Source organism: Neolamprologus multifasciatus, chromosome 14 (assembly GCF_963576455.1).
Source record: "Neolamprologus multifasciatus chromosome 14, fNeoMul1.2, whole genome shotgun sequence".
NCBI lineage: Eukaryota > Metazoa > Chordata > Actinopteri > Cichliformes > Cichlidae > Neolamprologus > Neolamprologus multifasciatus.
This window is the reverse complement of record NC_140452.1, coordinates 36,208,812-36,224,742: the sequence shown is the minus strand read 5'-3', so window position 1 is coordinate 36,224,742 and position 15,931 is coordinate 36,208,812. Positions and strand designations below refer to the sequence as shown.

The window sequence follows — 15,931 nt, the reverse complement described above, 5'->3', positions numbered from 1 at the left end:
TAAGAACCAGCATGTTTCCAGCTCAATGCTGGTTTGTAAAAAGAACACAAAGTCAGTTTTCCTCGACCAGCAATTCAAACTTTTATATGAGGATACAGTTTATTCTTAAACCTCAGACAGCACGAGCTATAAAACTTCCATTTATGTGGAGTCTGTCAGTGCAAAGCTCTGTTACTGTAAATGTGTAAATTACTGTAGCTCGTCCACTTCAGCATGGCGGGCCCTTAAAGGAGTGATAAATGCATTTCTCCTACAAGTGTCCAGTAACCACTAAAGCAGGAAATCATGGCATGAATTACACGCTTCAGGGTGTTCCTGTATTTATTTGTCAGGAACTGTAGCACTTTGCATTCATAAGTGTGATTTATTCTAGTTGTGTCTTAATTATGTGAATATCAGCTGAGCTTTAACCAGCCTCAAGAAGAATTCATTGCTGTTATTGGGGACCAGGCTAAGCTTACATTACCTGTGTTGAATTTTGCACTGTAAGTTGAAAGTGTTCACTGGATTCCAAGTGTTTGAAATAAATTCACATTTTTCAACAACCAAACCTTTTCAGCCTCGTGGTTCCTTGGAAAACACCATTCACTGATTCATTCTGCTGCTGGTAACTGGGGCTGCCACAATCAGTCGACTAGTCACGATTACGTCGACTATCAAAATCATCGACGACTGATTTAATAGTCGACGCGTCGTTTGAAGCTTTGTAAGATCACAAAAGACGCAGGAATAAGTAGTAGGATTTAAGAGCGTAATAACGGACTGAAACAGAAGATGGCAGCACTGCATGTACAAGGATGCCAGCTGCCGTTAAACCCCGAAGAAGAAGAAGAAGCTGTGTCCCAGAATTCATAGCGCAGCCCAGCTCAGTTTCCAACAATGGCGGCAGCTAGTTAGTTTTAATATTACTCTTATTATTCTTTCTGGGTCACAAAATAAACGTTTAACATGTTTTCAGGCGAGAATGTAGCTGTGTAAACCTCAAATATCTGCTCAGTTTATCAAGACACCACATATTTTCAAAAGCGCTCCGACGTTTTCGGAGACGTCTGTTACCCACTAGCTCGATAGCTAGCCGGGGGCTAGGCTAACTAGAGCCGTGAGAACACCGGACTCCCGCAAATCGTTTTCAAACCCACCGCCGTCTTTCGCTACTCAGGTTAAACATGATATATAAGTCACTTAGATAACTTACAAATGTTATTGTTTGGCTTTTTTCAGTATTTTATTTGTTCCTGAGTAAATCGGCTTGGCTGAGATTAAAGTTATAGTTTTCACACAGCTGAATAAACGTCAAGCAGACAGCTGATTATCAGAAGTGTGAGATGCTCAGAATTTACTCCGGTGTCCTGTTATATTTTAGATAGCAAGGAGTTTATTAAACGTCACCGAAACAAACTGCAAATTTCATTAAAATTTAATAAACTATCATCTTGTCTTTATTTTTAGTTAGCACATACCTTAAACACTTAAAGCTGTAAGCTAATGATAGTTATATAAGAGCAGATGCTGCTGGTGCAATAAGCTGTACGTTTTATGTCCAATGGATGATGATCTGATTAGTCGACTAATCGCAAAAATAATCGTTTGTGGCAGCCCTAGTGGTAACTGGAAGCATCTGCAGCCACAGTTTTGCTTCACAGAGGAGAAAGGCCTCTCTGTGGGGATGTCCATGACTTCCAGATTTCAGCCAGCTATTCTCAAAATGTATTAAAACAGACAATTTGACACTGATAGATGTTGATTATGTTCGACTTAATACAATTAAGGGGGGGATGTGTATAAAGAATATAAAATATGTCACCCCCTGGTGGTGGGAGGGGTGTTCCTCGAGCCTCAGGTCTCTGGGAGTTTGAAGGTTCGGAGCATCATCTCCTGGGATTATAGTCTTCTGGACAAAGCCTGGAATCTGCTGGAGCCAGCTGTCCGGCTCACAGTGCTCTGTTACCACTTTGCCTCCCACATCTGCTCCAGTTGTTCCTTCACCCCCTGGTGCTTCTTATGTGTGCTCCTTCTTGCTGGTGTTACTGTCTTCTGGGAATGACACATCCATTCGAACTATCGTCCACCACTGTGTCTGGCTGGTTGGCCAGCAGGACGAGTCCCACAGGACCTCAGCCCTGTTGTTCTCATCCACTTTGGTGGCGTCCCCCATCAGAACTTGGAGACCTCTAATCCATGTTGTACACTCTCTTGTGCACTCTCCTAGTCTCTTGTGCCTCTCAGTGTGTACTGTAACAGCTTTCATCAGTTTATCTTGCTACTATGTGCTGTTTAAACTCACGAGGCTTTATACAGTCTGCAGCCTGGGTGCTGTCAGCTGTGATGGACTCCAGCCTCTGCAGATCTGGTGCTTCGGCTCTGTGCTGTCCCTCTAACCAGCCTTTCCTGCCCACTGGTAGCGTATATGACTCAGTGGTGCTTTAGATTAAGTGCTTTGGGTTGCTTCTGTGAATTAAAGTTCTTCACTCTTAGAAACACTGAAACAACATATTTCCTAAAATACCAAAATATAGTTTACTTATTTATTTGCAGTTTTAGCATTTTTGTTTGAAACTTGATGGCCTGTCAAAGTTAACTAAAGTTCTTACAGACGTAACTTGAGTCTTGTTTTTTTCCTTTACAGTTATTGGTGAGATGTGTTTTGGTGGCTTAAAACAGCGAGACATTAGAGTAAATCATTGTAAACCAAAAGTGATGCCTGGCACAGCGTCCGTTGTGTCTCTGTGCTGCGATGTGGTAACTTGGGTAACTTTTCTTCCACAGCTCTGAGGTTCAGAATAAATGTTGCATAACAGCGTCTGTATGGACAAACATTTAGTTCCCTGGAAGTAGTAACTGAAATGCAATTTAAGAAGGACTTAAACCTCATTAAACTTCAGCCATCACATGGACATAGTGGCATATGCCCTACGCTGTGATGTTGTGTTTAGCTTTTACTTTGGCTTTAAATAACCTCTCCATCAGTCTGGGTGGTGACTGATGGTGTTTCCACTCCTCTGATGGTAAATCTTGGTCTTAAAGAGGTCAGAATCTTCCAGCTAAACGCAGCCTGTTGAATCTAATCATCACAAGACCTTAAATGCAGCCGTGATGTGAAAGGCTTTAGGGAAATGGGATCAGTTTGAGACCTGTCAGTGCAAGACTCTGCCAGGCTGTTCTGATGACCTCAAGAGCTTCAAATCTGCGTGGGAATGCAATTAGGCGTTGGTTATATTTAAAAGGATTGGCTGGTTGGAGGATATGATCTTCAGCATTAGGGAGGTCAGGCATGAAGACGAGGTCACAAAACATTGAACTGATGAAGTCAGGAGGTTAACCAACTGTTGGTATTTGGCCTTGAAATTAGATGCATGTTGATGTAGTAAATGTTAAAAATCATCATTGATATATCAATCTGGGATTTGGGATACCACAGTGGGACAGTCACAGCAAAGTTCAGGACTTTTACCATCTGAGGGTTATTTCTGAGTCTAAGTGGCTCCAAAGGTGTGAATGTAAACGGCTGGCTCTGATTGGCAACCTGTCCAGAGTCATGTCGTTGTTCGTTATCACCTGTGGGACAATGTGGGAAATGTAAAAGTAATTAAAACACCTTTAAACAAAAAGCCAAGCCTACATTTCCAGCTGCTCTGGTTCCACGTGCACCAGTCAGAGGTTTGGACACAGCTTCTCATTTAATGGTTTTTCTTGATTTCATGACTCTTTGTAGATTCTCACTGAAGGCATCAAAACTATGAATGAACACACATGGAAGTATGTAGTAACACAAAAGTGTGAAACAACTGAAAACATGTTTGATATTTGACATTCTTCGTAATATCCGCCCTCTGCTTTGATTCCTGCTTCGCTCACTCTTGGCCTTCTCTGCATGAGCTTCATGAGGTCGTCTCCTGAAACGGTTTCCAACAGTCTTGAAGGAGTTCAGAGATGCTGAGCGTTTGTTGGTCCTTTTGCCGTCACTCTGCGCTCCATCTCATCCCAAACCATCTCCACTGGGTGTAGGTCAGGTGGCTGTGGAGGCCTCCATCACTCTCCTTCTTGGTCACAGAGGCCTCACACAGCCTGGAGGTGTGTTTGGGGTCATTGTGCTGTTGGAAAATAAATGACGGCATGTGGCTGCAGGATGCTGTGGTGGCCATGCTGGTTCAGTGTGCCTTCAGTTTGGAATAAATCACCAACTGTGAAACCAGCAAAGCCCCCCCACACCATCACACCTCCTCCAGGCTTCACAGTGGGAACCATGCATGTAGAGACCATCGTTCACCTTTTCTGCACAAAGACACGACAGGTGGAGCCAAAGATCTCAGATTTGGACCCATCAGACCAAAGCACAGATGGTCTAACGTCCACTCCTCGTGTTTCTTAGTCCAAACAAATCTCTTCTTGTTGCTTTTCCTCAGTCGTGTTTCTCAGCAGCTGTTTGACCATAAAGGCCTGATTCACACAGTCTCCTCTGAACATGTAGAGATGATACTGGAGCTCTGTGCAGCATCTATCTGGGCTCTGATCTGAGCTGCTGTTAACGATTTCTGAGGCTGGTGACTCGGGTGAACGTATCCGAGGCTGTCAGCTGTGCACCAACCTGATGGTCCCAACCCCATTAACACATAACTCCATATATCCTCATATATTTGATGTCTTCAGTTTGTATCTACACTGTAGAAAGTAGTAACAATAAAACCATTAGATGAGGTGTTTTACTTGAATCACTGAGAGGCAGCAGGTGGTGGACGTGCGTTTGCAAACCTGTATGTTGCACCAGTTCAGAACCAACACACTAACATGGGGACAGTGAACACTGTCACGCTGTTTCTATTAACTGAAAGCTCTTTGTGTTTTATTCATCTCAGATGGCTCGATGTGAGTGTGTCCAACCTCACATGCACCAGGTACTGGGTGGTGTACCTGCAGGTCATCCAGGAGGCGGTGTGGCCCGGTGGAGTTTTGCCAACTGCCCCGGTGTTTGAACGCAGCCAGCAGCAAAAGGATGACACCAAACAACAAGCTTTACGCTGTCTGATGAGACTCTTACCAGGTACGTCTCAGGCTCGTTATGATCCGTGAATCGGCGCCATTCCTGTTACAGTGTTTGCTCTTATTCAGTCAGTTTGAGTTGTTTTTACATCTCAATCTTTTTGTCTAGATCTGGTCTCAGATGTGTTGGGCTCAGAGAAGTACCGACTCAGCTGGCAGACTGCTCTGGACTCTTTTCAGGACCCCCACATCAACAGGTCAGTATACCCACTTTGTGCCCTTTAGGTGGCCTGTCTGCTGTCAGACGCACCTCTGCTTCTCAGAAATGAGTCATCATAAAATTATACAAAATATGGTTCTTACATCAGATTTTGCTTCCTGTCGTCATGCTCAGTTTTTATTTGATTTCCTTAATTAATAAACAAAATGATCTAGTATCTATTTTCTAGAGGTGGGAATCACCATACATCCCACGATACGATATTATCACAATACTTAACGCACGATACGATATTATTGCAATTTTAAAAATATTTTGCGATATTCAGATTCTGTACATAAAGGTAAACTTTATCAATATTCATTTTCTCTAATATCAAAGTCTCACACTCAGTCTTTCTCTCATTTCAGTTTTATTGTTGACAAACTGAACGGTTTGTATTACAGTCTAGTCCAACTTAACTGAATCAACCATCTGGTACAATTATAGTTATTCTGAACTATGCAGTTTATGAAAACTATGCAGCCCCTTCAGCAACTGAAGAATTTGAAAGTAAATTAAAACAAAATATAATTTTACATTAAATAAAAAAGTTTTAAACTTAATTAAAATAAAACATGTCTTAAATTAAAATAAGTAAACTGTCATGTTTATTAAACACATTTGGACAGTGAAGGAATGTCAGGATTCTTGCTCAGAAAAAGGATCAACATGCTCTGAAGTCAGAGCACAAAAACCTTTTCGTAACAAAGTATCGATTTCTGCTGTCCCTGTATCCATACATTATTAGAAACAAAATATCACCATACTACACAGTATCCATTTTTTCCCCCACCCCTAGTATTTTCTGTGGGACGCCATATGAACTAATGGTAGAATCCGCACAACCTGTAACAGCTCCGTTTAGTTTTTGGTCTATTTGTTTGCATTCGAGTGTCCACGGTTTTCAAGATATAACTTCTGTCTGAAGGTAGATCCAGTAACAGCTCGAGGTGATTTAGACTTTAGAGTGGAGTAAAAAAGAGTTTGCCCCCATTCCTGATTTTAGATTTCCACAGCGCTGTGAAATGTGCCCTCCAGTTATCACAGTTGCGTGGTTGCAGTTGTTGAGTGACCTGACCAGGGAATCACTTCACAGCTTCACAGCATTATACTCGGCCTTGGAGAGCATGGTCAAGTGTTTGACCTTCACTCTTATCCACAAGGTTAAAGTTGATATAGAAAAATAATTTCAAGTAAACATATCCAGTATAAAATATCATGAGAGGTTGTGGAGAGATCAGTACAAAACTACAATACCTTTTTTTTTTTAATGCAGTGCCGTACGACGTCTCAATGTTGCCATAAAGTTTTGTCAAATCACACTCTGCATATCTTAAAATCACAAGTTTGTACTGCGTGTAGACGCCAAAGACTTTAGTTTTCTTTCGTTCTGGTTAATCGTCAGCATGTTGTGATAAAGACTTCATGAGTTTTAGTATAGCCCCGCCCTTCAGGGCCAATTCCAGTTCCAGCAATGGCGGCAGCTACTTAGTCTTAATATCACTCTTATTTCTCTTTCTGGGCCACAAAATAAACTTTAAGATATTTTCAGCTGAGAATGTGTAAACTTTGAATATCTGCTCGGTTTATCGACACATCACGTTTGCAAAGTGCTCGGACGTTTTCATAGACGTCTGTTACCCACCAGCTCTATAGCCGACCGGGAGGTCAAAGGTCACTAGAGCTGATGAGAACAGCGAACTCTCTGCACATCATTTTCTAACCCCTCGTGTTCTTTGGCTACTCAGGTTAAACATGATATATAAGTCACTCAGATAACTTAACATGTTATTTTTTGGCTTTTTCAGTATTTTATTTGTTCCTGAGTAAATCGGTTTGGCTGAGATTAAAGTTTTCACACAGCTGAATAAACATCAAGCAGAAAACTGATTAAACAGAAGTGTGAGACGGTCGAGAATTTACTCCGCTGTCCTGTTATATTTTACATAGTAAGGAGTTTATTAAACTTCACCGAAACAATCTGCAAATTTCATTAAAAGTTAATAAACGATCATCTGTTTTTATTGTTAGTGAGCACCTTAAACTCTTCCAGCTGTAAGCTAATGATGGTTAGAGCAGATGCTGCTGGTGCAGTCAGCTGTTTTACGTCCGATGGATGATGATCTGATTAGTCGACTATCAGAATAATAATTTGTGGCAGCCATAGTGTGTACTGTTCCTAACAAATCCATATCTCACACTGACTCTTCTTTTATATGTCACCAAACCAGCTGGCATATCTGTAAATGAAGATTATATAACCGTGACTGGGTTAGCTTTACTCACAGCAGGTGGTAACTCGTTTATTGTTCCAGTCAGAACAGCGACCTTTCAGTTTTGGTGTGGAATCAGTGGACCTTTAAATTGAAAGCTGATATTTTTATGCTGTTTATGAGCCTGCAGGGAGCGGCCTCATAAACAGCATTCATACTGGAAGGTATCTGGACATGTCGGGAAATCATCCAAATTTAAATCAGGTAGATTTTATTGTTATGGGAAGACCCCTGGGACTTTAATCCACATGTCTCATATTATTAACCTCTGCTGCTCGCAGACATTTGAGGCTTTGCTGTAATTTGATTCACTTACACTCGTGCCTGTTAGTGTTGCCATTTAGCTAAGTAAAAATAGAAATGGACAAACAGTAAGTGTGACATACTAGTTAACACTTATTTAGTCTTTAGCAAACTAGCAGCATGAGATTGAGGTGTGATATTTTCAGATGGATTACCAGGAAACGTTAAAACCTTCACTTTGTTCAGCTCCCTGCAGGTTTGACAGCTGGACGTGTCTCAGTGCTCGAGCAGACGTTTCTCTAGTTCTGACCAAAATAAACTGACATTTCATCCAGTTTCTCTTGTAGCTCTGGCAATCTGACACTTCAAGCTGAGATGATGTACTTTGTAAATATGTTGTGTGCTAATGTGGCTATGCTAGCATTGTTATGATAGGATGCTTATGATAACATTTATCTCAAAGCACCGCTGTGTCAAAGTCAGAGCGGGTGATAGATATTCATTTTGAAAAGCGAGCGTCAGTCACACAGAGACCAGTCACCAAAAATGTGTTTTCACAACCTGGTTGCAATTCTTTGTTTTGTTTGTTTGGTAAAGAAAAGTAAATTCATAATTACATTTAATCGTTTTTGCTGCTGATAAAGTCCAGAGAGATTTTGAATCGGAGACAAGAAGAAAATTCCAGTAATACCAGAAACTAATCTGACAAAATCAAAACATTTTCTTTTCTTTTTAAAAGTGTATTATTGTTTATTTATATTTTTCCAGCAGTAAGAGTCTATAAACCCTAATAAGCTCACCCCCACCTCCACACAACCTGGTGGGAAGGAGGCGTCGAGCCTGTAAGAGCAGGCTTCAGCCTGCCTGGTGTTGGCAGAGCAGAGGAACAGCAGACTAAGACAGCCATGATGTAATCTGGTCCATACGTTTTTATAAACAACAGAAAGCTCTGGCTTCTGCCTGAGTACTCGGTGCTCTCTGATGGACACGCCAGAGACAAACAGGTGTATCTGATCAAGTGGGAGTGAGTGTACGTGCTCAGCTGCACACAGAGGCAGACTCACCTGGAACGATGCTGTACAGTTTACTGCAGGTCGAAAAGGGTTTAAAAAACAAACGTGCAAAGAAGCAGTCGCGTCCACATCATGGGATGTTTTTACCTCTTTAAAGGAGGTAAAAACTTTTATAGCTATTCTTTGTGTGTGTGTGTGTGTGTGTGTGTGTGTGTGTGTGTGTGTGTGTGTGTGTGTGAGAAATCTGTCTCACAGGCAGTGTCGCTGTCTTAATAGAGCGGTCACTTGAACGTATAATGTTTGCAGGAGCACTTTAACTCTTTCAAAGATGACATTTGGCAGCAGCTCTAACAGGCTGAAGGGGGAACAGTGAAATATAATCAGTCCAAGCTTCTCTGGATAAATTGTTTCAGTCTGAATCTTAATGTGGACTTTGAACTTGTCCCGCTGTGCCCAGCAGCACTGCTTTGCTTCCTCATTTGTTTATTGTTGTTTATTTCTGTGGTGCATTCACATAATTCTTTAATTATCTGCATCCAGCTGTTTACCATCATTTCCAAACATTGTGCCACAGGTTGATTGGACCTGACACCGCACCTGCAGTGTTTTGGGTCGTTGTGTTAAAGAAAAGTTTGAGTCAGGCTGCTCGTGAAGTGAAGAAGTGTCCACCACAGTGTGTTAACATGAGATCTTAGACCACTGCAAGGAGTCAGTGTGAGGAAAACAATGAAAATGTGGCTTTTTTTTAAGGTATGTTAAGATTGCACAAACTATACCGAAAACCCATCACTACTGTGTTGAGCTCCTTTCAAAAATATACTAATGTAACCTATTCTGGTCATAGCCATCGTTCTCCATCCATTATCTTAACTATCATGGCTGTCACTGGGAAACAGACAGGTCTGTTCAATGGTAGGGCTCAGACGGAGGCAGCACATCATGCCACCATCTAAAGAAACTGCTAACAAACCAAGTAATTAATATCCGTCTGTCTGCAAAGGGTTACAAAGTCATTCCTAAGGCTTTGGGACTCCATCCAACTACGGGGCCGTTATCCACAAATACAGAAAACTTGGAGTGGCTGGACTACCACAATGACTCCCAAGAGCACATGTTGGTGTGGCTGTAGCTCAGGTGGTAGAGCAGGTCACCTACTGACCGGAAGGTTGGCGGTTTGATCCCAAATATCCTTGGGCACGATACTAACCCCATGTTGCTCTCCGATGCGTCCATCGGATGAATGTGTGTGAAATAAGCACAGTTAGAAAAAAGTGAAGCTTGAAGAGTGCTCAGTGTAGCTATATAAGAACCAGTCCATTTACCATTTACATGACTCATCCAGGAGCTCACAAAAGAATCCAAAACTAAATCTAAAGGACTGCAAGCCTCGCATATCTCAGCCTCAGACTGGGCAAAAAGAAAGCACCTCGGTGACTTTGAACGTGACAAGAATCTTCTGTGGACCAACGAGACAAATGCTGAATCTGAATAATTAAACCAACACTGACGCTCCAGTGCATTTGGGCGGTGATGCACACAGGTGTGGAGCTGAAGTGAAGTTACCTGAGCTGATGACAACACTGTTACCAAAAGTGCAACACAAAGTTACAGAAGCATCATTATTAAGCTCATTTTAACCACGGTGTGCAGTTGGGTATGAAACTGTTGCAAACACTGACCCTGGTACGTATTCCTGCCTTTAGACCGATGTGCTGTTGATGCTTCCCTAAAAGAGATGTGATGGATCAGGATGTTGTTGTGTTTCGAACTGGAGAATGGATCAGCTGAGTGACGTATGCTAAACGCTATAATAAGCTCAGATGCTGTATCCCAACACACCAAACAGCTTTCTAAATGCGTGTTAGTAAAGAGCAGTGTCTAATCGCACAATACTCTAACAGGTTGGTGACGCCAGCTGTTTCATGTCTCTGTTGTTGGTGCTGTGTTCCCTCAGACACCTGGTGTTCTGCATATTTGATCTGCTGCTGGAGTTCCTGGTTCCTGAAATACCCGAAGAAAACTTCCAAAGAAGTCTGCTGCAGACGCTCTGCAAGAACCCAGAGAAGCTACTGGCATGAGGAGACGCATGTGAACCCACCTTCCATCATCTTAGCTCGTCTACAACTCCCAGCAGTGTGAAGCAAGGCTGATATCATGTTCTGCACTGAGAGTGTGAGTGGGGGATTTTGTCACCCCGACTCAGGTCCACTAAGATCTGCGTCTGATTATGTGTTGATGTAGTGACATACGATACGATGTTCTTGAACATGGTGACCTGGACACACACTACATTTGAACCAGATGTGATTACATGAGAGCACCTGGTGTGTGTTTGATGTCACGGTGCGCTGTTCAGATCTAAACATGTGGTAAAGCCTCCTGCGATATCCACTTCCAGCCTCTTCCTGTCTGCTAAACACCCCAGATTTCATTAAACTCCCTTCAGATGGTCTTCACACCCTGCCCGGCCTTTTGGTGGAAAAGCTTAAGAAGCAGGATTGCTTTTCCTTTTCCACTTGAGTCTCACAGCGCTCTCCCAGAGTCGCCGTATCAGCTCGTTGCTGACTCATCCTTCAGTATCGCTCCGGATCTGTACACACATGTGATTGTTACGTTACACATCTGGATACAATCTAACCTCTAAGTGAGGTGAAGGGTGGGACAGATGATGTTTTACGTCACAGTCCTTTAACAGTCGACGCCGACATAATATAAGAAGACGGAAGGATGGAAGGAAGAAAGGAAGGATGTAGGAAGTGTCCTGGCCTTGATCCATTTTAATGTCTTGCTTCAGTCTTTGCTTGAATTACTAATTAACCAGTTTTCCTAAAGAGTTGATACAATATTACTCAACTTTTCCTTTGATCTGTGTACGCTGATGACTGATGAGTCACCGCTGCATTGAGGCAACAGTTCTGCGCTCGTTCACAGGATTGAGATCTGTCCAAAGTTTAACCTCGGCGTCTGGTGAGCGTCCTCGCTGTGACTCCTTTATGTACTGTCACACTGAGCTATTTCACAAACTGTGCACACGTAGCTTTCTTTCTTTGTAACGACAAACTTTTCAGCTGTGATTTTTTTTTTAGGGATTATCAGTTTAGGTTGTCAACCACAGACTACATGTGGAAGATGGTCTTGATTGAAGTGAACCTTGAAAAAGAAAGCAGCACCTTAAACCTGAGCAGGTGTACGCTCCTCAGGTTGGCTTTAAAGACGTAAACGGTGTTTTGCTTCGTTCATCCTAATCACAACTTAAAACGTAATAAGTGTGCAGTGTCCCCTGTTTCTGTAGTAAGTTGTGTCTGGTTTCAAAACGTGAAGTCTATATCCACCAGAACTGCAGTCTGAGCAGATTTAAAGTGTCGATACACTTCATTATACTTCCTGGAGGTGTAACCGTGTTTAGCAATGTTCATCAAATAACCTGCAGCAGCTCATCGTGCCTCTCACATCAGCTGGTTTCCATCCATAGAGACACTTTGAGAAGATCAGTGAATAAATGCTCTTTACCGTCATCACCTGTCACACAGATGATGGACCTGTGGAGGTTTCCTGTGCTGTTGGACTGCAGGTCCAAGTTCTCCAGGCTGTGAGAAGGAAGTGATGACACAGCTGATAGCACCTCTCAGAGAGTTACAGCTCTGTCATCGTCCACACTGATGCAGCTCGTTTTGTCTGTCGTGGAACAAAAATGATTCTTTGCACTTTGCTGTGTTTTTTGTGGAAATGGGGCTGAATCAGTTACAGCGACTAAAAACCAAACTGATCAACAGGAAACCCAACTAATGTTGAGCAGCTCCCCTCCCCACCACCGGACAGCTGTGGCTCGTCAGGGATGTGGGAACTGGACCTGTGGGGGTTTCCTGTGGTGCCTGTGTGCAGGTGTTTGGTCCTGTGGGTGCAGATATTCAGATCTGTGAAAGGCTCCGTGTTTAGTGTCCTGCTTCTGCCATTATAGATTAGCTTCTCTACATAATACCCACACGGATGCTGGGAGCCACGGTTTCCCTACAGAACAGCGCACTGTACAGACATCATCAGTTTATACATTTTTAATTTTCAGGGATTTTCTATTGTGCACTCTGAAAATGTTCATAAAGACGCTTCTTGAGCTCGTATATATGACCTTGTTGCCTGATGACCATGAAGTGATGCTGGTGACCCTCCCATGAGAGCACACAGTCTGCAGTCACTTTGAACGTATTGTTGTAGTTCTGGCACCTTTGACGGCAGCCTTAGCGTCTCACGATCACATGTTACAGTTTCTCAGCGTTCTTATGAACAATGTTACAGCTTCATTGTTGTGACCCTCCCGTCTTATGTTGAGCACATCAAATGTGACTGAATCTGCACATTCGCCTTGTTACAAACTGAGATGTTGTTTTCACTCATGTGCTTGTATCAGTCTTGTCTTAACTTCCTGTCTTTCCTTTCTATGATATTAATGTGTCACTACGTGTATTATGAAATTATTTATCTGTGCCCATAAAATCGAGACAGATGTGCCAGCGACGACAGGCCTCTGCTCTGCCTTACAGTGTGACTCTGCAGTGGACCCTCAGCTCAGCCCTCTGTGCTGAAACACTTCACAAGCTTTGTGTTTCTAACTGTGTGCGACTCTGCTGACTGCTGTGAAGGATGGAACAGCATCTTCCTGCTGTTGCTGCAACCGTGACAAACCCAATCATCATTGTATATGCTTTATCATAATGTTTTATTATGATTTTACTAAATCAATATGTCCCATCAAAACAAGCTCAAATAACATTAGATGTTAGCATGTTAGCCATTTTTAGGTAGTTAGCAGCTATTAGAGGTGTAACGTTTACAGCAGCTGGTCCAGCACAAGAAAAGTGTTTCTCTAAGAACGAAGACGAGCTGTTCTACGTGGCGGTGATAGAAGAATATCTCACACATTAAACTGAGTAGATGTTCAGGAGTCCTGATGTCTGCCAGGCTACAGTGTAAGCTCTCAGCCTTTCACAGGAAGCATTCTCTCAAAGCTTTTCTCAAATAAACGACGACACGCTGTGGGCTTTACAGACATGATGGTAAATGAGACATTTCTCCCAATAATGAAAAGGTTTTAATATAAGAGTGTCATGTGAAAACATGAATTACCAGTCAGTCAATGCTGTAAATACTTTCACGACAAATCAGTGACGCTAGGGAAACAGGAAGGCCCTAATATGGTCATGTGTGAGCGCAGCAGCCACTGCTGTTAGCGCTTCAGTTCCTGAGGGAAGGTTGGTTTGAAAGGTTTGTTTCACACAGATGATCTGTGCTGTACCAAGGCCCAGTGTGAGCTAAATATGGCTTATTTTATACTATGAATCATGCAAAGCTACTCTAATGGAGTCTGAGAAATACAACATAGGTCTGCTTTACTCAGTAGCAGATGTGAGATTATCTTTGTATTGTGTTAATGCCAAAATATACAGCAAAGAGCCACATGTTTGTAAACGGCAGACACTAATGCATCATGTTAACCTGCGTGACTGCTCGGTTCCCCTCGGTGTTTGCTGCCCGTCTGCACCATAACGTGTGACCGTGTGCTTGTGCTATCTTTGTAAACCTTCACATTAAAAACAATAAACTGACCAATCCTGAGCTGTTAAATCTGCGACTCTTCTTCACTCATTATTTTCTTGGACCCAGGTGGAGGTGACACTTTTTACAACAGACCTGTGAGCGTCGTCTTTTATGAGATTATTAAAACAGACGTTAACTGTCTCCCCAGAATTCTGCTTGCAGTTAAATGTTTTCCATAGTGTCTTTATTCCCCCTGTTGTGTTGTGTTGTGTTGTGTTGTGTTGACTTTCTCTGTCCTGTAAGCACCCCGGTGATTTCTAATAGCCCACAATAAAGATCATAGATGATTCTGATGAGATACAGTCGCTGTCACACAGACATCAACATCCACTTGGAGAAGTGAAAACTTTCCATTATTCCCAGCATTTCTAGGAATTCTGATCTACGTTTGATTAAAGGTTTAACCTGAGAGCACGTCCTTGGCAGATGTTCTGTGGAACTAAGCAAACATCCCATAAAACACTGGGAATAATAAAATGTTTCATCATCATGCTTCCATGGAAACCAATGATACAGTTTCAGACTGGAACGAGCTGCTTTGAAAACACGTGACATCAGCCACATAAAGGTGAAGGGGCCTTGGGCTGGAATCTGTGGGCTGATGCCAAATGTTCGGGTGCAGTCGTCTGTATCAGTGTGGTGCTGCACGACCGTGGTGGAAGAAGCTTCTCTAAACATCAGAGGAGCAGGACGTTAGTAACATACGACTGTACCATGTGAACACACGGGGGAACCAGGACACATGAAGCTTTAACACGCTGTCCTCTCAAGGCGACCAGAGAAAACCATCATTTCTGTCATGCAGGACGAATCTAAAATGACAACGAAACGATTATCAAGATGAGTCCAAAGTGATTCTTATTTATATTTATATATTAGTTATTTTTACTTATTTTTGGTTGTAAGACAGAAAATCCTCCCACTGAACTTTGACCAACAGGATATTTGGAGCTTTTTATTTATTACTGACATTTACTGATGTTTGCATCTAACCGAGCAGTTTTTACCGGCTCAAGCTGACAAAACAAAGAGCAGGATATTGTAAATGCACCACAGATATAAAATGTCCCAGACAGAAATCGCTCTGTTGCACTGATCGATGTTATCGCCTCCTCTGATCGTACCACACGATCAAACATTAAACGCTCACAGTTTCGATAACAGAGTCCCAAAGAGCGCAGCAGTGCCAGCAACAGCCTCCGTTCCTGGAAGTCTATTCAGGGAGCTTCTCGGAGGTCTGTGGGGGCGGGGGACCCGCACAGGAAGACTGACATCTATTAGGTTTGATTTCTTAAAATAGTTTCAGACGATTTTATGGCAGAACAGTTAATCTGCACTAAAACATTAACTGAAATCTACTACGGTGAGTTTGGCAGAACAGCAAAGCAGCCTTTAAATTAAGTAATTCCCCCCAAATTCCGTGAATTTTCCCAACTGGTCATCCAACACAAGCAGTCCAAGACTAATCCGACACGACTGAAAATTCCCTCCACACCGTGGAGACGGATTAATGAACATAAACAGGAGATTTCATGATTTTTCTTTTCAATTTGACATGTCATCGTCTCACA

General features: G+C 42.5%; 1 protein-coding gene across 6 annotated transcripts in view; it reads left to right on the top strand.

Moving 5' to 3' along the window:
- Positions 1-15,188, top strand: part of snx19b (sorting nexin 19b) — a 50,387-nt gene extending 35,199 nt beyond the window's left edge. For 2 of the 6 annotated variants that reach the window (XR_014877930.1, XR_014877928.1), the window contains 4 exons: positions 4,854-5,038; positions 5,147-5,234; positions 10,723-12,158; positions 12,202-14,387. Coding sequence is in view for 3 of the 6 variants with exons in the window: in XM_085184697.1 (XP_085040823.1) it covers positions 4,854-5,038; positions 5,147-5,234; positions 10,723-10,846 (397 nt within the window). In the remaining 3 variants the exon portion in view is untranslated. The other 4 variants (XR_014877929.1, XM_085184699.1, XM_085184697.1 and 1 more) reach the window with 4 other exon arrangements.
- Positions 15,189-15,931: the final 743 nt, after the last annotated feature.